At 47.3% G+C, this 23,373-nt stretch overlaps 2 protein-coding genes across 2 annotated transcripts in view; one reads left to right on the top strand and one right to left on the bottom strand.

Moving 5' to 3' along the window:
• NPC1 (NPC intracellular cholesterol transporter 1) overlaps window positions 1–990 on the top strand; it is a 53,067-nt gene extending 52,077 nt beyond the window's left edge. Inside the window, exon 25 of the mRNA XM_072829045.1 lies at window positions 199–990. Within this exon, the coding sequence (XP_072685146.1) occupies window positions 199–281 (83 nt within the window). The 3' untranslated portion in view covers window positions 282–990. The remainder of the gene's footprint in view (window positions 1–198) is intronic.
• On the bottom strand, window positions 693–23,361 carry RMC1 (regulator of MON1-CCZ1). The gene is made up of 20 exons (XM_072829047.1): window positions 23,167–23,361; window positions 22,355–22,431; window positions 20,190–20,274; window positions 18,506–18,562; window positions 17,150–17,236; window positions 13,926–14,066; window positions 13,510–13,613; window positions 11,517–11,606; window positions 11,323–11,428; window positions 10,421–10,532; window positions 7,138–7,182; window positions 6,847–6,900; window positions 5,074–5,202; window positions 4,404–4,510; window positions 2,774–2,893; window positions 2,408–2,485; window positions 2,030–2,134; window positions 1,865–1,933; window positions 1,554–1,779; window positions 693–857 (listed from the first exon to the last, which is right to left on the bottom strand). Exons 1-20 carry the CDS (start codon window positions 23,266–23,268, stop codon window positions 778–780), a joined length of 1,974 nt encoding a protein of 657 aa, XP_072685148.1. The 5' UTR covers window positions 23,269–23,361; the 3' UTR covers window positions 693–777.
• Window positions 23,362–23,373: the final 12 nt, after the last annotated feature.

Genomic DNA, 23,373 nt, shown 5'->3' with positions numbered 1-23,373 from the left:
CAGTTTCCTTGCTTTAGAGCTTTCTAAGAAGTTGAAGCATTGAAAAAGGGAAAAATGAGACGTTGGGGGATTTTTATTCTCTGGGGGGGATAGGAAGTTTGTACCATAACAGAACCTCCCCTATCACCTTTTCTCCTGAAGACACGATCCAGAAGTTTGTTTTTTTTTGGTTTTTGTTTTTTTTTTTATCCCTCACAGGCCCATCAATAAATAAAGCCAAAAGTTTGGCCTCCCAGGAGCGATACAAAGGTACAGAGCGAGAGCAGCTCCTGAACTTCTAGCCTCTCGTGAGGTTTGGGGACCTTGAACTGTGTCTGCGGGTCGGTCGGTTTACCACTGGACAGTAGCTGCATCGTCAGGGCGGAGCTGGACACCAGACAGTACCAGACACCACCAGAACAGCTTTCAACCTCAGGACTGCAGATCTGACGTGTGAAGCAGTATTACCAGATCGGAAGGCAACTCCAGGACGCTGAGGGGCCTTCCGGCTTCTCCAGGAACAAGACCCAGGGCAGGCAGAAGGCGACACTGGCAAGGCTGAGTGGGATCTGCTCCCTGACACTTTTTAAAGGCCAATCAATGCAATGTTTTTCTTTTGTTTGTTTGTTTTTGGAGTAAGCCATCACAACACAGGTTCTATACCATATTTTTAGTAACATTTGAGGATATTGTAGATACACTTTACTATAACATTTTGTAGTTTAAAGAGCTTTATTAATGCAATAAATTAACTTTGTACACATTTTTATATATATAAAAAAAACCTAGCAAGGGATTTCAGAATGTTGTAGGCCTCATTAGAGCTTGGTCTCCAAAAACCTGTTTGAAAAAGGCAACATGTTCTTCACAATGTTCTCCTATAAAGGAAATACAGATTTCATCAGATGTGACGTGAAAAGAGGAAAACAAGAGAATGAACACTTTAGGGCTCATAGATCTGTATGGTGGGTTTTAACTTATTTTTCTTTCATAAATACTTTGTTTTCCTAAGCTTTTGAGTTGTCCTTTTTATTTGTACAGCTCACGCCAGGGCTGTTGGACACCTTCACACCCCCTAGCGAATCACCGTCTGCCTTGAGACACGAGTAGAGAAGCTTGCCTGTCCTGGTCATGCCAGCCTGCACTGTCGACTAAGCTTCCAAAAGCTGGTGGGCCTGAAGCAGAGCAGCGCATGCTCCTTCCCCACCCTCGAGAAGCGGATGCCTTAGGTTTCCTGCCTAAGACAAGGCCCTCTCCCTCTGACACCCCTTAGTCACCGTTTCCGGTCACCGTTTCCTGTCTCGTCCCTGCCTCTTCAGAAAGGAGCATTCCCACTGCCCAGAATGCATTCACTGCAAGTCCCAGAGCAGAATTTAGATTCCACTGGCGTACTGAATTTCCTCTTAGCACAATCACAGAATTTTGTTCCTAAAAAAGCTAACCCGGAGTTCTCCTTAGGAGAGTTCACCCAAAGGCTTCTCACCTCCTCATCCAGCTTCCATCAGCACCACCATCACCACCCCGTCCCACCCCGCCCCCCACCCTCGTTCTTTTCACTGCTGCCCTGTCCTCACCTGGCGTAAAGTTAGGGTTCCCTCGCAAACGCTGGTTTCGCTGTTCAAAAAACCGAAATATAGTATAGAAAAGCATGTTGTCTTCAGTCTGCTTCGCGGCATCTAAAAATTTTCGTGCAGAAATGTTGTCGTGGCCGCCAATGCCCCGGATGAACCGTAAGGCGGCTAACACTTGGTGTTTGGAAAGCAGCACTTCGACGATCTCGTCGTTGGCTGTCGAGAGGCGCTGGAAGGGAGGGAGAAAGGTCCAGTAAGTGCCAGCTGCAGGGACAGGCTGGAATGCGGTTTAAAACGTGGCTACAGCAAGTTACCTTCAGCATATCCAGAGATAGCTGGTGGGCGGGAGGGTAGAAACTTTCTAGGGATAAGAGCAAACAAGCCTGAAAGACACATTTTCAAACTAGCTTCAGCATAAGAGGTCAGAAGGTTAAATCCTAGGTCTTTAATCACAGAGGCAGAACCCTGGGGACACGTACCAAAGGCTTGGAGTCGCTGAGGACGTGGTACTGCAGGAACTGATGCAGCATATAAAAGAGGTTGTGCTGGACCAGCGTCTTGATGACCAGCTCGTGTAAGTAATGCTGGGGACAGAGATGGAAGGACCGCCTGTCTCCCAACCACCCAACTACACCAGAGCAGAGGCCATGCAGGGCCAGGGCTGGAGCTATTCTAGGTGATGGGTGCGTGCTTCCACCATCAGTGGAGAAGTTTCTGCCACCTGCGCGTCAACAGGACCCTTGACTGAACACCCCTCCCCACCGAAGAACAACATGGGAAAGTCACCCAGAATTCTGGGTCTGGTGTGTGGCCCCTGCTCCTCTAATTAGGGACAACCCGAGCTGATGTGAGGGTACCTGCACTGTGATCTGAAACTGGTTAAGAGAGCGAATGTATTCCATCAGCACGGCTATCACAAATTTATGAGGCATGTCCTGCGGAGGGAAAAAAAAGTCTTCAAAACCTCAAAGACTCGCAAGGAGGCCACCCGCAGCCCCTCATTTACCACCACTTGTGTCCACATGAATCTGGCCCAGAGTTCCATTGCCCTCCGGAACCTCCCTGGCCAATGGTCCTGTTTTGGCCTGAGTATTAGAAGTCCAACTACCGGCACCAGGTCTCCGCCCAGGACCACTCCAGTTGTCTAGTCCCATCCTGAGTCCTACCACTGCTCAACTGACTCCCTGCAAACACGATCTTTGTGTGGGGGCTCTGTCACCTACCTTCTTCTCAGTGAACACCGACAGGACGTGGGTGTACATGTCGGACTGATCGATCACAGCCTGGGTCCGCACTGGCCTTTTGAGAAGTGGGCTGCTCCGGCTCTGCCCCGCTTCTAGTGCCTACACAACACAGTGCAAATGTGACCGTCGTCTTCCAGGTAATCTCAGAAGGCTGAATCCCCAAACCCTGTGAGCCCCAGAAAGGAGCGGAGGGCGAGCTTATTATTTCCTTGGACAAAGCTAGTTTTCCCGTGCAGGGACAGGGCTTAGGAGGCCCGAGTTGCTCATCTTGGAAACAGGCTAACGTTCTTGAATGGAGCTAAGAGGCCTAAGTCCATTTCCTCTTAAGACACTTTTCTGTAACCTCAAATCCTTACTTTTCTTAATCACAGGCTTTCTGGTATTTGTTAGCTAATAAAAACAGAATGGCATACTGCATGTTTGTTTTGTGAAGCCCTGACCCTACAGTAAGGAAACGCCACTTATGAGACCCTGAGTTGGGATTTTTGAGAGGTGTGCCTCGGTGCAGAAGCTGGGGCGGGAGGTGTGCCCCGGTGCAGAAGCTGGGGCAGGAGGACTGACAGGCTGCACCACGCTCTTGACTGGCCCATGTTTATGAAGCCGCAGAGCCAGGGCAGGGAAGCACAGGAAACCACTGGGGAGCAGCCCTATTGCTTCCCACGGTCTAGTACACTAGCAGCAAGGCCAGGAAGGCTCTGGAAGAGCTCAGCCCTCCTCTGCCCCCTTCGTGTCTAACAGGACAAGGACAGGCACACTCCAAGATCGCTCAGCCTTTGGCAGCTGGCGTCAGTCCTGTTACCCCGAGGAGCTAAAGGGGAGTGCAGTTCTGGGCTTCCCATGGCTTACATCCACTTCCACTTTTAGTGTTAGGGCTAATCAGATCCTTGAAGGGAAATACTTCATTCCACTCATCCTAACAGCAGAGCAGAACCGGGCTATAAGCCTCGTTAATGTCTCCAGGCCTTCACAACAAACACTCGAAAGTGCTACGTGAAAGCACAGTGCTAATATTTAATCACTATCCCGACAGGACACTGACCCAAAGCCAGGAGAACTCTTGCTTTTATAGCTATTACAGGCTAACAGGAAAGAAAAAAGAGGTGGCAAAATGGTTATACTTCTACTAATTAAGTCTAAGCTCTGACTTTGGCAGAAGGATGCATAAAATACTGCAAAACTGAAGCCAACTTTCTTATCCATAAGACAAGAAAGACCGAAGACCTAAGTGTAGGATCTGACACAGAACGGAAACAAAAGGTGAGAGGCTCCTGGGGGGCTCAGTCAGTTCAGCATCTGCCTTCAGCTCAGGTCATGACCCCTGGGTCCTGGGATCGAGCCCCACATTGGGCTCCCTCTCTCCCCTGTTGGTTTACGCGCACATGCGCTCTCTCAAAAAAAAATCTTAATAAAAAAGAAAGGTGCAAGCAGTAGGTGATAGCGTCAAGCTAGTGGGCCACACGAACTCTGAACCAGCTGCTCCCCGCTGCAGCCACCCTGCCCTCCAGCACACCAGCCTCAGCAGTGTTATTCCCCCAGGACCTTGCAGCACAATTACTTAGGACACACACGGGTGGAGAGGAGCCCTCGTCACAGCATACACACAGCATACCATTGTGTAGCTCTGCTCAGCATCCAGGTACTTCTTATACTCGTGATTGAGTTTGTCAAAAACCGTGGCAATCACAGGTAACGTTGCTCTGTCTGACTCACTCAACACTGGAAAGAATGTGCACAGGTCAACCGAGTTTCCGTCCGTTTCAGAACTTAAAACACGGGGCTGCGACAGAACTCCCCTCCAAGGGCCACCAGGGCAGACCTACCTTCCATGGGCATTTGGAGAAATGAAATCGTTTGTGAAGACCTGGAGCGCAGAACTCCCTCACTGCCCTGCCTGGGCACTAGGAAAAGTCTCTACGGAGGCTTTCAGGAGAAAGTACTCCGGGCAGATATCTACGTAGTTAAGTGACTAGGAAGCTGAGAAATGTCTGCTTTCAGGCCAGGGGCAGGGGCGCTCCCTTAGGCGCGCCAGCTGGGTCTCAGATGCTCACACATGGGACTGCCCTATTAGGTTTTCTCCCCAAGTCACTATGAGTCATTTTGATTTTGATATTTCATCACCTTTCCAGGGGGTTAAATAATCCACCCTTTAGAAAGTGTGGGATGAGGCTACAGGCTGTGCACAAGGCAGAAATATGTGGGCCGGCTTCCAAGAAAGCGGGTGGGCAGCACAGGCCCAATATGAGAATCAGACTGAGGAATGGGGGGACTGGTCCACTTACTCTGCGAACAGACAGACAGGATGACCATCTTGCATTCCTTCCTCTGGAGGAGAAAGTCCATCAGTCTTCCTTTATCTGGCAAGAGGTTTACGATGGGCTGAAGCTTCACTTGGAGGTTCCAGAGGTAGCCTGGATGGAGAAGCAGCACATTTCACATGGGATGCAAATCAGAACAAAAGTCTAAAAGATGGTTCCCCTGATACAATCATGGGGGGCCTGGGGTCAGGGGAATCCTGAGGAGCACAGATACCATCTTTGTCTCACTAACCCCAGCGCAGCCTGGGACATGCAGGATGTGCCTGACGGAAGGACCGCAGCCATATTACAACTGCGTGCTCGATGGCTCCATATGACAAAGTGCCCTGCCACCCCCACCCTCCCACCCCCCGATCAGAGGGGCATCAACGGTATAACTTTCGAAACAGGGGTAACAAGGCATTATTTTTTTTAAGATTTTGAGAGAAAGAAAGAGAGTAAGTAGGGGGAGGGGCAGATGGAGAAGCAGACTCCCCACAGAGCAGGGAACCCGATGTGGCGCTCAATCCCACAACCCTGGGATCATGACCTAAGCTGAAGGCGATGCTTAACCTACTAAGCTACCCAGGTGCATGGGTGACAAGTCTTTAATGAGCTCAGAGCACTTCCGGTCCTGTACCCAGCTCCTTTGTAGTCTCGAAGATTGAAAAAGATGTTAATGTGTGGTAATAACACGGGTCCTGTACTGTGGTTTCCCCAGCACTGGCTCTTCAGTCAAAAGGTAACTCCAGGGGCTCCCAAGGGAATTTCATGATTCATCCATTCATCATTCCGTGACTTTCTCGAACACCCACAGTGCCAGGTAGGCAAGTAGTACCTCTCTCAACTGGGGCGCCACAAGAGAATTCATCACTGCATTAAAAATGATCTCAAGGGCAGCCTGGGTTGCTCAGCGGTTTAGCGCTGCCTTCAGCCCGGGCCGTGACCCTGGGGACCCGGGATCAAGTCCCGTATCAGGCTCCCTGCATGGAGCCTGCTTCTCCCTCTGCCTGTGTCTCTGCCTCTGTCTCTCATGAATAAATAAAATTTAAAAAAAAATGATCTCAGGATCCCCTTCTCAATTCGCCCACAGCTGGCCCAGAGCTAGCACCACTGCAGTTGGAGAGGAGAGAAGGGAATTCTACATGCAGGGGGGTCCCACGGGCACTAGTGCTGATTCTCTCCCTGGGAATCCTCGTGGATGAGACAAGAGAATGCACGGGTGGCTGAAGACCAACACAGGAAGTACACTAACGGGAAGCCACAGGTGCTAGGGGGCTACCAGGAAGACAACGAGCATCCTGGGCGGGGGGGCGGGGGGGGGGGGGTCGTCCCCAGCACAGTGGGAGGCACAAGTGCCCTTCTGTGCATACAGGGAACAGAAAAGGTCACGGACACCTGCCGATGCGGCGGTGGGAGGTAAGGATAGGACAGGCAGGGCCTTGCACACTACGCTATGGGGCTAGCTTTTCAGAATGGACAGAGCTGAATGGGCTAAAAGCAGGGGAATGGCCATTCCTCGTTGTTAATTTTATTTATTTATTTTTATTTATTTATTTTTTTTCGTTGTTAATTTTAAAGATAACCTAGGCTCAGGATAAAATACAGAATAACAGAGAACAGAGTACAAAGTGAAAAATTATCCCATATGATGGGGTTGAAGGGAGTGGTCCACTCTCAGATTCACCTCAAAAACGTCACTGGCCACTGTGACCCAAAGCCTATTGTCTAATGTGACGACCGTCCCCTCTGACCCACCTTGGCTTGCACTGATGATGATGTCAGGTTGAAAGACAATCCAGGATGAAGAATCTGCATGGTATAGGAAACAGTACACCGCAAGAGGAGAAAACAAGGGACAAACCCAGCTCTGATTAGCACTGTCCCGCCCCACCCGCCCCACATTTGCAGAGGCTACTTGGCTCCCAGGACGCTCTTCAGATAGTTCACAGCTGGCGAGGCTAAGGCCTCAGGACCACTCTCAGACACCAGTACACAGGGTGACAGCTTCCGTTCTGTGCACGGCAGCAAGGCTGTTGTAAAGGATACAGAGTTTGCACGGGACAGGAGACTGGCTGGTCACAGGAGCAGGACCTACAAAGGGGAAACACACAGGTGCTCAAGGATGGTGCCATCCGAAAATCCTGCCAATACCAGCGTTTAGGATGTGAAATGCAGTACTTTTTAAAGCCTTCAGTAAATGTTTATTCAACTGGAGTTAAATGAGGAAGGAGTGAATGGTCTTGTCCCACTGATAACACATAGGAGGAGGGAGGGGGAAGTGGAGAACAATCCATGAAAATGTCCTCCCAAAAAAAAAAAAAAAAGAAAGAAAATGTCCTCCCAAGAAGGGGAAAGGTAGGGTATCAAGAATTTATTCAGAGTCGTTGGTTCTTCTGTAATAACCGAAGATGACACATCATCATTTACACACTTGCAATAAGGAACTGAGAAATGTTCCTGGATGATTCAAAATCAAATCCCCACATAACTCACTGATACCACTTCGAATAAAAGGGTTTTGTGATTTAATTACCTAAAATAATTAGCTCAATTCTCCACTACACAAAGCAGATCAAGGCACAGAGATCTCATCTAGGAAACAGACCCCAAAAGACCTTCCACGCCAAGGACGCACAACAACCAGCGACACGGCCCAGGCGTCAGGCGGGCAGCCCACGGTGAACCCGACACACAGCCCTGCAACCTAAGCATCGCTCCCGGTTTTGTTCCGATTACCCAGGTACAATCAGAGCACCAGTTTTAACCAGTGGTTGGAAAAGGTGGTCATTTTGAACAGACCACCCAAAAGAGGAAAGGGCCACTGGGTCCGACAAGCTAAAGCAGAGAACACTTGCATTTGGAACCTGAGGGGGGAAGGTTTGCACGTGGGCCTCAATTCTGGCTGCCAATCATGTTGACTTAACCGCTCTCAGGGACGAGCCAGGTGTCCTTGGGTATTAAAGCCTAATGTGTAGTCAGCTCCAGAAATACTGGCTGAACAAACCAAAACCAGAAGGGGAAATGAGAGCAGCTGGCTCTTCCCTAATTCGCTGGTGTCGTCTCTCAAAACAGCCTAACAAGCTCCTCCAGACGGCACGCCCTGCCACAGCACCAGGCGGGCAACACACCAAGACACTGCGAGCCTGCACGGGGCTTACAATCTGGCAGGAAAACAAGACACAAAGCCATTAACTGTGAAAAAAAAAACCTGCTTTATCAGCCTACAATCTGGAGGCCAGAGATTCCATGGACCTTTAAGGTCTTAACCTTTGCCTAGGCTATTATTTTGATCACACCTGGCATCTGATTTATTACAACTAGCCAATTAGAACCTGACCGCCTCCTAACTGGTCCCAAACAACTGACCCAGAGCAGGTTTTTAGTATCTCAAGATGCCTTTCCCTCCAATTCACCAGCAGTTACCTTCCTGCCAAGTAAGCAGCAGATAGAAGATAAACATCTGACACAATGAGAAAGATGGGGAAACAGCGCACGCACACACGTGCGTGGTGAGAGGCTCTTAAGCAGGCTTCATACCCAGCACGGAACCCGATGCAGGGCTGGATCTCAGGACCCTGAGATCACAACTGAGCTAAAATCAAGAGTCGGCACTTAACGGAGTCGCCCAGGTGCCCACACACAATCTATTCTTTTAAAATCTTTTTTTTTTTAATTTATTCATGAGAGACAGAGAGAGAGAGAGGCAGAGACACAGGCAAAGGGAGAAGCAGGCTCCATGCAGGGAGCCTGACGTGGGACTCGATCCAGGGTCTCCAGGATCAGGCCGCGGGCTGAAGGCAGTGCTAAACTGCTGAGCCACCCGGGCTGCCCTATTCTTTTAATGCTAACGTTATTAACCCAAAAAAAGGGAGATGCTGGAAGGAACACAGAAAGCCAAAAGACTCAATCTAACCTAAGAACTAGCTCCTTTGGGCCCCCCAGGGGACTCAGTGGTTGAGCGTCTGCCTTTGGCTCAGGTCGTGATTCCAGGATTCTGGGGTCAAGTCCCCCATTGAGCTCCCCGCGAGGAGCCTGCTTCTCCCTCTATGTCTCTGTCTCTATGTCTCTCATGAATAAATAAATCCACAAATATTAAAAAAAAAAAAAAAAAAAAAAAAAAAAAAAAAAGACCTAGCTCCTTCCTCCCCCAGTGCTGCCAGAGTTACTAAATTTTGGCTGATCCCACAAGTCAAGGCAGGCAGACTGGAGGCGGAGCTCTTGCGAAACTCTCAGCCACAGCCTGACTGGAATCTTCCCTGACAGGTGCAAGTGCCTCCTGACTGCAGCGGGGCCCACGCCAGCAATACTATCTGACAGGGATCCCTTTTAAAAAGAAAACACTGGGGATCCCTGGGTGGCGCAGCGGTTTAGCGCCTGCCTTTGGCGCGGGGCGCGATCCTGGAGACCCGGGATCGAATCCCACATCGGGCTCCCAGTGCATGGAGCCTGCTTCTCCCTCTACCTATGTCTCTGCCTCTCTCTCTCTCTCTCTGTGTGACTATCATAAATAAATAAAAATTAAAAAAAAAAAAAAAAAGAAAACACTGTTACCGAAGCTCCAGATGTGAGGCTGTACACACGCATGGACACTGCTCCCATCTCCTTTAAGAGAGCTGAATGTTATGTGAGCTCTACCTTGAAATAAATTACGCTGGGAAAAGGCAAAAAGAGCCCAACAGTTTCTTCCTTCCCCAAAAGCCTGACCTCCTCTCCTCTGACTTCCTCCTCCTCCTGCCTAGGACAGGGCAGATTTCGAATAAGCAAAGCGGCACAGCTTTAAGCTCTTCCTGTGACCACCAGTGAAAAGAGAATGCAGTTTTCACCAAGTAGCCATGACACAGAATGTGTGAGAAAGACCTGGAAAAGTGATCCCGGTTCACGTAACAGCCAGAAGCAGCCCCGTTTCATCCCAGGGTTACAAAGCACAGGCAAACAGAAAACGGAGGACTTATTCAATCATTAATTTAAAAGATCTTTTGGCTTCAGTGGGTAATCCCGACTGAAATTTATCTACTTTTACTATGCTTTGAGTAGGCTCTGCGCCCAATGTGGCGCTGACACTCACGACCCCGAAGAGCCGTGTGCTCTACCCACCAAGCCAGCCAGGCACCCCTCCCCACTTCCCATTTTACAGCTCAGAGCAATCATTCTATCTTCTTCAAAAGAAGATTCATTTATCTTACAAAATGCCTTTCACAGCACAATCTTACTAATACCATCAGTAGGGTTTTCATTAAAACAAAACAAAACCACCCCTCCGCCAAGCACATGGCCCTGGGAACCCCTGTGTACACTCCTCATTCCAACTGCCACGCGGAGGTCCCCTTACCTGCCACGGGGATCTGATAGGGCTGAATGGAGCGCGCTGGGAGCACCGGGTGATGGAAGGTGACAGTGCCATCAAACTCTCCTCTTAACTTGATGTCAAATATCACCGAGGTCTAAAGTGGAGAGAAATAAACTTGGATGCAGAAACAGGCCATGACTGCTCGACCTGCCCCTTCCATTCTCTCGCATCCTGCCACTCCTGTCAGCCTACTGAGTCTGCACACACCGCACCCCTGCGGGCCGGCTCTACGTGGGGAGGAGCATGCTGTGATATCACAACACTGTGACATTGCTCCCCACGCTCACGCGGACACGTACACTTCTGGCGTTGATGACAGGGAGCCCCCGAAGTGCTCCAAGTGATTCCTGCAGATCTTTTTCACCTTGACTCACAATACCTTCTCTAATCAAGATAAGGGTGTCACCATCCTGCAGGAGGCATGGGACAAAAGGGGCTTGTCTACAACCAGATGCCCAGCCAACCACACAGGAAAAAGCAGGACCCATTCTAGTCTTTCTCCTGGGCCGCACAGGAGCCTCAGAATCACTGTCTCTCAGCACGATCATTCATCCTTACAAAGGAAGTACAAAGTTCACATGCTCATGTAGAACTGTGGTTCTGCAGTAAATTCCTAGCTTAGTCGATTCAACCAAATGATTGTGCCAGAGTCAAATATCCTCCGGTGCTACTTTCTGGAATAGTTTTTAATTAACTGTCAATAGAGAGGGAAGCACTCTTTTTTTCCTGAACTGTCTAGAATACCAAACCCATTTGCATCTGGAAGACCAAAACTTTAGCATGAAGAGCACTTTCTAGTCTTTGTTCTGAATGTTTGTCGATTTTCACGACTCTTTTTAGCAACACTGGCAGACCAGACACACACACACACACACAGCTCCTACCTCTGTATCCTGATGATGCACGACCACCAGGTTATCCACCACATTCAGGGCAAACTTCCCCGTCCGAGATAACTTTAGTATATGCGTCTTTTTACAGGCACCTTCTCTGTAGGATAACACAAAGGTCAAAAAATAGATCGACAAGCTTTAGTTCATATTTTAAAATTGGAGAAAGAGGACAGCATTAAATATACCGTGGTAGATGATATAGGACTACCTCCGCTCCTGTACTATTGGAGGTCCGAGAATGATGCCTCAAGAAGAGAACATAAAGCTGTCCGTATCTAGAGGGCAAAGAGACAAGACGTCACAGTGGGCCACTGGAAATTCCTCCATTCTAAATGCTGAATTACGAGGCCATCATCATTAATTAGGACAGATTCACTAATACAGTATTTCACAACTAACAAAAATATGTATGTAATTAAAAAAAAAAAGCAAAGCCAATTAGAAAGTGAAAAGGGGAACACAAAACCAAATATCGTTCAATCACAACACTTTTTTAAAAAATATCTTATTTATTCATGAGAGACACACACAGAGAGAGAGGCAGAGACACAGGCAGAGGGAGAAGCAGGCTCCCCAGAGGGAGCCCGATGTGGGACTTGATCCTGGGACTCCAGGATCATGCCCCGGGCCGAAGGCAGCCGCTCAACTGCTGAGCCACCTAGGCGTCCCTAATCACAACACTTTAAAAAGAAAATACAACCATGATGTCTAAAACTACTAGAAAAAAAAAATGTTATTTGTAGCTATCCTTGAATCATAAACTAAGTCTGTTTTCTTCTTCCGTAACTTTCTCTACCTTCTCTATCTTCCGTAACTTTCTCTATCTTCCTTGATAATAGGAAAATTGTCTTCATTTGTAGACCTCACGGAACCAATGCTGCTAGGTCCAGTTCCTGCGTGCATACTGCTGTTCCAGGGGCCGACACTGCGCTCAGTCTGCCACAGGGACGAGCATAAAGGCAAGGCAGTGGGTCCCTGCTGCTAGTGCGTGAGGACTGCTCTCACTCTATTTTTTAAACAAGGATGCCACCGAAGACTGCCTTAAAAAAAAAAAGGATCCTACCTGGTAAAAAATGTTAAACTTCAAAACCACTATTTTAGACCAAAGAAGAATCTGAAGTAATTTAGGAACAAAATGGAACAAAATTTTGACATTTTTGAATAGGGTATATGGGGTATTCTTTGTATCAGTTTCTATTATTATGTGTTTAAAACTTCCATAATGAAGCACAAATTGAGATAATCTGCATTTACAAGTGAAGACATACCTTCCTGCGTAAGTAATTCAGTTCCATGATTGTTAGATAAAAAACTGAAACTAGGGATCCCTGGGTGGCGCAGCGGTTTGGCGCCTGCCTTTGGCCCAGGGCGCGATCCTGGAGACCCGGGATCGAATCCCACGTCGGGCTTCCGGTGCATGGAGCCTGCTTCTCCCTCTGCCTGTGTCTCTGCCTCTCTCTCTCTCTCACTGTGTGCCTATCATAAATAAGTAAAAAATTAAAAAAAAAAAAAAAAACTGAAACTATGTTCTTCTTTAGAACAAATGGGATATATTTTAGCAAAAAGAAAAGTCCTTGATAAGTGTGCCTGGGTGGCTCAGTCAGTTAAGCACCTGCCTTCAGCTCAGGTCATGATCTCAGGGTCCTGGGATCGAGCCCCACGTTGGGTTCCCTGCTCGGTGGGGAGTCTGCTTCTTTCTTTGCCGTTCCCTCCACTTATGCTCTCTCTCAATGGCACACTCTCTCTCTCAAATAAATAAATAAATCTTTTTAAAAATAGTCCTTGAAAAAAAAAAAAAACAAAAAATAAATAAATAAATAAATAAATAAAAATAGTCCTTGATAAGCTTCAACTACTCACAGAATTAAAAAAAAAAAATTTAATTCTAGAATTAAAACCCCTAAAAGACACACTAGTCCAGTGCTTTCATTTTATCAGACTAGAATGATGGGGAAAAAACCTCCCTAAAGTCACAAAGCTAGTAAAATCAGCAAAGAATGCCATGCTGACAAAAGGTTTTCTATAGTCACAAAATCTAGACACCGAGAGGGAAAGGGGCAAGTCTCTATCATGTGCTCAGAGGGCAGCTGGCCAAGGGCAGCCTGCAGTGCTTACAATGCACTACTTCTATCCCCAAAAGCAATTTCAAGAAGGAATTCTCTCAAAAGACAGACATACATCGTGGCCATCGCAATGTCTCTCTCAGAAAGGTTCAGCTTAGTTGACTTGGGCACCGCTGGCAATTCAATCTCAAACTTGGGCAGCTTCGACATCGTGCCAGCCTGTTTGGGTGATTAAAGTAATCAGGAAAAGCTGATTAAACCCCTCTGCTGCTTCAGCATTCCCTACAGAAACCACTGAGGCTGCGCACACAGTCTTTCCATCCCTTCCAAAGTCCCACTGTGTCCTTTCCTCCCGGGGTCTGTCCCCACCCAAGAAGCCATTCTTGGAAGGGATGGGAGGGTAGAGTCCACCCTCTAGCGGCCAGAAGTGGGGAGGTCATCGCCTGGAGGAACTTGACCGCCTGAAGTCACCCTAGGACGTCAGAGGAAGGGGTGGGGAGGAGCCTTTCCTAAGAAGAGGCTCGCTCTTACCCGAAAATAAAAGGGCTGCAGCACATTTCCAAGGACCGTGGTAGACAGCAGGATCACAGCACCCTCGGGGCAGTACATGTACCAGTTCACATTGATATTCTGGCTCTTCAGGAGTTTCAGATTCCGTTTCTCTGGTAACACCTGAAGCAAAGTCCCAGAAACAGAATCGTTATTTTAAAGCAGTAAAATGGAAAGACAATGGACAGTAAGTGAAGAAAACAATAAAAAGCACAGCGCCTGGGTGGCTCAGTCACTCAGGTCCTGATCTCAGAGCCTTGAGCTCCACGCTCAGCGGGGAGTCGGCTTCTCCCTCTCCCTCTGGCCCCCACTCCCACTCAATCTCTCTCTCTCTCTCTCTCTCTCTCTCTCTCTCAAATAAATAAATAATGGGCAGCCCGGGTGGCTCAGTGGTTTAGCGCCGCCTTCGGCCCAGGGCGTGATCCTGGAGTCCCGGGATCGAGTCCCGCATCAGGCTCCCTGCATGGAGCCTGCTTCTCCCTCTGCCTGTGTCTCTGCCTCTCTCTCTCTCCCTGTGTCTCTCATGAATGAATAAATAAATAAATAAATCTTTTTTAAAAATTAAATTTAATTTAAAAAGCAGGGGAAAAAAATCACTAAATAAAACTGAAAATTTTGATCTGGTGCTCAGGACGTTAGAAATCTTGGCTCACGTACTCTCACCGCAACCCTGATGTGTGGGCACCACAGACACCCGAGCGAGGAGAAAACAAAGGCTCAGACACCAGTTACTGTAGGTACAGCCCAGGCTGGCCAGTTCCCCGCACTGTCGGGCACCATCCACCAAAGAGAGGGAGCAGCCCTGCCCTGGAAGCCTCACACTGGATGAGCCACCACCAGCCTGTGGTACCTGCTTTCCTCCTGGCCTCCATCCTGACCCCAGTTAGTACCGAGCCTGGAAGCAGCCCCTGTCACTAATGATCATACTCATGAGACGCCGCATACAAACCTAGTATTTTCTAGTCAGGTCTTAAATATACTGTAAATATTCTGATCCATTAAGGATCCTGGAGTGGAGCCCCAAGACATTAAATGCTCACAGAACTCTGTGCTGAGGGAGGTCAGGGTCTGAAGGAAAAGGTTATCTTGACAATTGGGATAAAAAAAAAAGGAGTCCTCTTTAACTCATTTCTTGAAGAGCTGAAGACCACCTAGGTGACATAAATGTATGCTTTTCCACTATAGAGGACAGAAAGCCGTATGACTGCCACCGAAGGAACCCTTCAGTGAAGCAAGTGATCCTTCCCACACTACCATACATACAAAACTCTCTGTGTGGAAGACATTTGTGCAGTTTCTGATGGTCATTACAAAGATTTTGATGACAGCCCCACAGCAAAACGTGGGGCATTAACATCTCACATTTTGCTTAAACCAGTGTATTTTCTCCATCCATAGATTCTAAATTATACTGCTTTCATTGGGTCAACAAAATTAAACCCTGAGAGAATCCTAACAACACTCTCTAGATAGGCTCCGCCGAGCATTCTCAGACGCATTTCTCAAGGTCAGGCAGTTGGAACGCACTACGAGATGATAAGGCAGGTATAAAGTTAAGTCAACAGAGTGAAAAGAAATGGGAAATATTTGCAAACCATTTATCTGATAAAGGGTTACTATCCAGAATATATGTCTATGGACTGATAATATGCAGTTCTGGCAAAACCATGGAAAATGGAAATTCCTACATTGAAAGCTAAAGTGCAGGAGTGCCTGGGTGGCTCAGGCAGAAGAGCGAGCCACTCTTGATCTTGGGGGTGTGAGTTTGAGCCCCACGGTGGGTGTGGAGTCTATTTGAAATAAAGATTTTTTTAAATTATTTTTTAATTTACTTTTTTAAAGACTTTTTTCTTAAAAAAAAAAAGGGGGGACACCTGGTTGGCTTGGCGGCTGAGTGTCTACCTTTGGCTCAGGGCATGATACTGGAGTTCTGGGATCGAGTCCCACATCGGGCTGCCTGCAGGGAGCCCACCTGCTTCTCCCTCTGCCTATGTCTCTCATGAATAAATAAATAAGTCTTTAAGAAAATAAAAAAAAGAAAAGAAAGATTTTACTTATTTATTCATGAGAGATACAGAGAAAGAGACATAGGCAGAGGGAAAAGCAGGCTTCATGCAGGGGAGAAAGAGAGAAAAAGAGAGAGAGAAAGGAAGCGAGAGAGAGAGAGAGAAAGAAGAGAGAGAGAGAGAAGAAGGAAGGAAGGAAGGAAGGAAGGAAGGAAGGAAGGAAGGGAGGGAGGGAGGGAGGGAGGGAGGGAGGGAGGGAGGGTGGGTGGGTGGGTATCTGTTCAACTTTTTGGATGTTCATACCTATGCTGTAATTCCAAGAACTGCTTCACTCAAGAACATACAGAAATGTTTGCAAGCATGTTCACTGAATTGTTTTATAATCACAAAAACATGAAAACAAGCCAGAGGTTCAGCAACAAGGAATAAGTTAAACTGTAATATACCCACACAACAGAATATTATTTAGTGAGAATAAAATATGGACAAGTGCACCTGGCTAGCTCAGTGTGCAGGGAGCATGACTCTTGATCTCAAGGTTGTGAGTTCAAGGCCTATGTTGGGTGTAGAAATTACTTAAATAAATAAAACTTAAAAAAAAATTTTTTTAAAGAAATTATGGACAAATGTCCAAGACATACTGCTATGCAAGGACGCCTGGGTGGCTCAGTGGTTGAGCGTCTGCCTTCGGCTCAGGGCATGATCCCAGTGTCTTGGGATCGAGTCCAACATCGGGCTCCCTGTGAGGAGCCTGCTTCTCCCTCTGCCTATGTCTCTGCCTTTCTCTCTCTCTCCCTGTGTCTCTCATAAATAAATAAATAATCTTAAAAAAAAAAAAAAAAGACATACTGCTATGTAAAAAAAGCCAGCCACAAAAGTTTATATACAACATTCCTGTTTTTGTAAAAGAAAAAAAAAAAAGTTTGTACGTACGTAGGAAAATTAAGAATTATGTACTAAACTGTTCACATTAGTTATTTCTAGGGATTATGGGGGGACTTTTACCTTCCATATATCCTTCCAATGTTTAGTTGTTTTATAAAAAAGCATGTATTTCTTATAATTAGAAAAAAAATAAAAACCTAAGCAAGAGACTAAAACTCTAGAATCTCAAAATATCTATTTAGTATGGAATTCAAAAGGCTGCCAAACTGCCATCACGGACTTTTCTCCCACAAAAATAAATGATCAACATACTACCTGGTAAAATTCAATTCCTTGATCTGTTATGAAGACAATTTCAGTAGAACTGGTCCAACAGAATCCTAATATGTTGGCATTCTTGGTCTGAAAAGAATTACAAAAAATTTTAATGAAAAAAGATATTGGGGGGCACCTGGGTGACTCAGTCAGTTAAGCATCTGCCTTCAGCTCAGGTCATGATCACAGGGTCCTGGAACTGAGCTCCATGTCAGGTCCCCTGCTCAGCGGTGAGCTTGCTTCTCCCTCTCCCTCTGCCTGCTGCTCCGCCTGCTTGTGTGCACATGCTCACTCTGTCAAATGAGTCTTTCAAAAGCATAAAACATTCTATATCTATCACTCTTTATTAAAAGTTACCTGGATTTGATCACTTATTAACAATCAAACTTTTAAATACAATGTTCCCAGATTTCCATCTGGAACATCTCACTGAACACCTGACTCTGATTCTTTCTGCTCAAGAACGAGGGAAAAGCCTAAATTTCGGAGAAAAGTAACTGATCAGCCCTCAGGGATACCAAGTTCCCTTTTAAGGAATCGAAGGTTGGCTGACTTTCTCTTAGTTGGCCATATCATAAAAACAGGCATTATAAAAGCATAAAGGCCCAAAGGTTCTCTGAATGCTTACCACCCCAGGACTGGGGCCGGGAGCCCCCATGTCTGCCTTACCCAGTGTGCAGCAGCACCCTGCGCCCGAGGGCACACGGGGCTGTGACAGGGGCTCTTCTGTGCACACAGGGTCAGGAGGTCTGCACAGGGCTCAGTTCCTGGGCCAATGGGCCTTTCCTCCTCCCAGAGCCACCCCGAACTCCATTTACCACAACAATGACAAAGCTGCTAAAAGCCATATTCAGCCTTTAGCACCTTCTGCCTGTTTCCGGGGTGCCACACTGCCACTTAAAGCTGAGTCCCCTCTAGCCTCGTTCATTAGACCCAGCAAATCTAATTAAAACAGATTAGCATCTACATTTAGGGAACGAAACTCGAAGGACACAAGGACAACAGATCAAGAAAAGGATTCATTGTTGGGAGAAGGGGGAAAAAACTCTTCCTAAAACCCCCAAAGAGGCTGTTGTGAAAGAAACCCAGGATCTGACCCAGAGGCGCAGCCAGCTCAGGAGGAACGGCTGACACTGCCCAGTGCTGAACATCTTGTCACCCATTTAATCCTCCTGCTTCCATCTTGTCGAAGAAACAGGCTTTTAACACTTTTAAACTAGTCCAGAGTTACAGAGCCCACGAGCAGCAGGTCTCAGCATAAAGCAGGGCCTGCCTCCACGTGTGTGCTGCCCATGACCCCGCCACACGACCAGCACAGGGAAATGGCCTGCATCCGGGAAAGGATCTGGTCCATACCTTGCACTCTTGAGTGTATTCCAGCTGAGAACTATCCGGGATAAAGTTAGAAAAATCCTGAAAAGTAAAAAAAAAAAAAAAAAAAAAAAAAGAAAGAAAGAAATTTAGAACAAGTAGCAGCATACTGCCAACCTACATTGGCAGACAACAAAAGACACATTTAAAAAGTGATCAGGGCAGCCCGGGTGGCTCAGCGGTTTAGTGCCCCCGTCAGCCCAGGGCCTGATCCTAGAGACCCGGGATCAAGTCCCACATCAGTCTCCTTGCATGGAGCTTGCTTCTCCCTCTGCTTGTGTCCCTGCCTCTCTCAATCTCTCTCTCTCTATGTCTCTCATGAATAAATAAATAAAATCTTAAAAAATATATATATATATAAATAAATAAACAAATAAATAAATAAATAAATAATTGTTAAAAAGTGATCAGAAGAAAACTGATAAAAGACCAAAGAACTAAAAGGACCAATGTGGACAACCTGCCTTATAACACAATTAAAAAAAAGTTAATCCAAATACTCAGAGTTTAGAAACTGATACTGAAAATCAACTGATTTCAGGGAAATGCATTGCTGCATCTTATAAGAAGCTTTTGGCGGGAGGCGGGGAGGATCCCTGGGTGGCTCAGCCGTTTAGAGCCTGCCCTCGGCTCAGGGTGTGATCCTGGAGACCCAGGATGGAGTCCCACGTCTGGCTCCCTGCATGGAGCCTGCTTCTCCCTCTGCCTGTCTCTCTGCCTCTCTCTCTCTCTCTCTCTGTCTCTCATGAATAAATAAATTAAATCTTTAAAGAAAAAAAAAAAAAGAAGCTTTCCAAAACTTTTAGCAGTGAATACTGACAAAAAGAAATCAGATTCTGCCTCTTTCCAATAGCTTTCACTCCATTTTACAAATGACGATGAATACTTACGAAGGCGAAAATGCCAAACAGGGCTCCAGCTCTGAACATCTACTCCTAGTGGGTCAAGCATTCAAAGATGCAAGAAGTGAATAAATGGAGCTATTCCGGGAAAGGTAATTCACAAAGTTGCCAAAAATACACCTCACATAATCTATGCTGCTAGTTATCAATCAATACAAAAGACAGGCCTGAGGTTCCAAATTACTTCAAAAAAAATTAAGTCAAAAATGACAAACTAAGGTCCTAAGTATTTATCCCTTGAAAGTGTTTCTCCAAAAATTCCCAAGGCTCAAATACAAGACAACATAACTATAACTTTCATGGCTTTAAAATAATAAGAGTTGGGATCCCTGGGTGGCGCAGCAGTTTAGCGCCTGCCTTTGGCCCAGGGCACGATCCTGGAGACCCGGGATCGAATCCCACATCAGGCTCCCGGTGCATGGAGCCTGCTTCTCCCTCCGCCTGTGTCTCTGCCTCTCTCTCTCTCTGTGACTATCATAAATAAATAAAAATTTAAAAATAAAATAAAAATAAAAATAAAATAAAATAAAATAAAATAATAAGAGTTTCCTTTAACACTGTTTTTTTTTTTGGCAATTCATTCCCTTCTAAATGTACTTTAATGTGATTTTCTTTATGTTATATTTAAAGCTATACTTAAACTGGCTCTGGCTCAGTTGGAAGGGCATTTGACTCTTGATCTCGCGGTCATGGATTTGAGCCCCACACTGGGTAGAGATTGCTTAAATAAGTAAACCTTGAAATAAGTAAATAAAGATATGTCTTACCACAGTCTTTGAGGTCCTTTGAACAGCCAATATCTTATTTTCCAAGGAAAACTTGATGCACTTCACTTCTCCTTTGTCTTCCATTCTTTAGGGAGGAAAAAAGTAAGTTCTGAGTTAAAGTTAATAACTGAATTCCAGCATCTAGCATTTTGTGAGGAAAAGACATGTTAAATACTCAGGAAGGAACAAATCTTAGCTGAAACTCATGTTTCTAAAAATAACAGGACTTCTTTTCAAACAACAAAATCCAACCGGCAACAAATTGCTGATGAAATTTACAGTTTTGTGGCTAACAAATGACTGGCGAATTAAGAACAGGTGCATTTTCCCTTGAGAATCATCTTAGCCATAAATAAGTAAGACCCACACAGCAACCTTCTCCAGAAACTACCAGCTGTCCTTCCCCATCGCCTCACAGCAGAGCATATGAAGGAGAGTAGTCAAACAGACGTTACAAAGGGTATTCAAGGGATAGACTTCAAAGCATTACAAGCAAACTTTTGACTGTGGTGATGGTTAACACTCGTCAAAACTCGACTGTATGTGTTAAATACAGGCAGTTAATCCTACCACAATAAAATTGTTAAAAATACACAAAATTGCTAAAATAAAACTTTTGCCCATAAAATTAAATTTTAAAAGAGGATAAATTCAGTATCTTCCTCCTTAAACCCTACTAAGCCCCTAAATCTGGACCATCTCAGGCTCACCTCATTTTCCATACCCAAAGGACCATCAAGATCTACCCCAGGCCTTCTTAAGCACCCAAGTGCCTATGTGGTACCAGTCTACTCTGCCTTCGGTCTGGTCTTTAGTGTGCCTGGGTTTGGACTATTGCAATCATCTCTCAGTGGTACCCCCGACTTTGATATGCTCCCAACTAACGAAGCTTCAATGTTGTGAGCACCATGATCTTTCCAAACCCTTATAAGATCACACCATGCCCCATCTTACAAATTTTCAATAAGAAGAAAAAGCCCTCTTAAATAAAAATTTAAAAAAAAAAAAAAAGAAAAAGAAAAAGCCCTCCCTATTTCCATAGCAGAATACATAAGGTTGAAGGTGACTCTTGCCAGTGGCCAAACCATCACCACCTCCCCTTCCCTACAAGGACATCTGATCTCAATTACACAGACCTGAATTCCCCAAACACCATGCTTGTTTGCCTTTACACTTGATGTTCCCTCCATCTCAAAGGCCTCCTCTCTTCCCCATGCAGAATCATCCCATTCAAGCTTAAAAGTTTTCCTTAAAGGCTCCATCCTGAGGCCTTCCCCATCCAGGGCAGTGGTCTCCCCCCACCTACCCCAAGACAAATGTCTCATCTCTTTTGTGTGCTCAAATTCTAGCAGAGTGCTATTACAGCACTTTTCACAATCAACAGAATGTGTCCACACACTTGTCTCCCACGCTGAAGTTATGATTTCTGCAAAAGGCGCCAGTCAGATTCAAAATGTTCACATGCCCGGTGCCTAGCACAGCAGCTACAATTGGCATTTGCTGAACAAATGATGAGTGATTCATTTCCTACTTCAAAAAACTGCTTCCTATTAGCACAGGCCACCTGCGAAAAATTTAAGTCACCACTGAACTGAGGGCCCACATTGTACTTTCCTCTTCTGTAATCACAGGAGTTAAAGACCAGATAACTTATCAACCGAATCGAGATACTTCCGAAAGTGAAAGGAAGTGCTATTCATAATTCTACTGGTTCAACTTGCGCAGACTGGGACGTCCAGTTGCCTTTAGAGGATGATGGAGTTTTCTTAATATACATTACTATATAGGCAGCACTAACCAGGAATCTCCACCTACCGTACACCCTGAAAAGACCTGGGCCAGATGAGGAAATGAAGGCCCTTCCCAGGCCGAGATGCTGGAAATGGGCACATCAACGAACTCACTTGCTAATTTCAGGTGCCAGGAAGTGGGTTCCCCACGTTGGAGCCTTTGATGCCCCAGCTACACACTTCACTCTGACAGGTGGTACCGGTGTGCGCCACCAGCACTCAGAGCAGGTGTCTGCTTCCCTAACACGCAGGGATTTGCCTGTGTGTGTACACTTCAGACCCTTTTACAGCCAGAGGGCAAACTTTTAAGAACCAACTTCTGAACGCATCATTCTGTTCACAAGTGACAATTATTCTGTGAATGTTAATAGTTACCGGAATGAGATGGGATTCCTGTCTTCTGGGCCTTTAACCACCACGCCCGTAGCTCCACCTGACCGAACTGCAAAAACCTGGGAGGGCAAAGCAGCAACGTTAACTGAACTTTGAAAGACTTTAGACACATCCCCCAGCCGACAAGTGATTGTCGCTACTACACCCCACTCCTGGCTCAGCCGAGCTCACGTCCAATCCGCAGATGCTCGACGCTCACATCAACTTGAAAGCACAAGAGCGCAGAGACCAAAAAAAAGGTCCCGGCGCTGCGAGCGCAGCCCAGTGTGGAGGCCCGGCCGGGTCCCCGCGGCCACACCTGTCAATCCGCCCGGCGCAGGCGCCGCTGAGGCACTTGAGCACACCCGCTGCCCCTCGCACCGCTCCCCCCCCACCACCTCCAAAACTCCGAGAACAAGGGCAAGCTCAACGGCTGAATCCTCGACTGCAGCGGTGGCTGAGGACGGACGCAGACAACAAAGGCGCCAGGCAAGGGCCGGCGGGCCAACAGCTGACCACCCGGCGCTGGAACCCAGGATGAGACAGCCAAGGGGGCTGGGACGGGAGCGGCGCCGCAGGGGGGTGGCACAGCTTCGGGCCCTCCTAGCAGAAGAACCCCCGCCCCCCCCCCCCCCCCCCGCCCAGTGGCTCCGGGTCCCTCCGCCCACCCAGCAGCTCGGAGCCCGCGCCGGCCCCGCAGCGGGAGGGGAGGCCCCAGGCCTGGCCCCCCCACCCCCGGCTCCCCACGTGGGAGCGCGCGGGACGCCCCTGCGGCGCCGGGGACGGCGGGCGAGGAGGGCGCGGGCGGCCCGGACCTGCTTGTTGGCCTCATCGAAGAAGACGCAGTTGACCGGGTTCGCCTTCTCGAAGTGCACCGGCCGCTCGCACAGCTCCAGATAGTAGTCCTCCTCGCCCATAGCGGGCGCCGCCGCTGCGGCGGGGAGTCCCGGGGCGGCCGCCAGCGTGGAGCGGGGCGAGCGGCGCCCGGCGCGGGGAGGCGGGGAGGCGGGGAGGCGGCGAGT

The sequence above is a fragment of the Canis lupus genome, chromosome 6 (genome assembly GCF_048164855.1).
Source record: "Canis lupus baileyi chromosome 6, mCanLup2.hap1, whole genome shotgun sequence".
Lineage (NCBI taxonomy): Eukaryota > Metazoa > Chordata > Mammalia > Carnivora > Canidae > Canis > Canis lupus.
The sequence above is the reverse complement of the archived record's forward strand: the minus strand, read 5'-3'. Positions and strand labels throughout refer to the sequence as shown.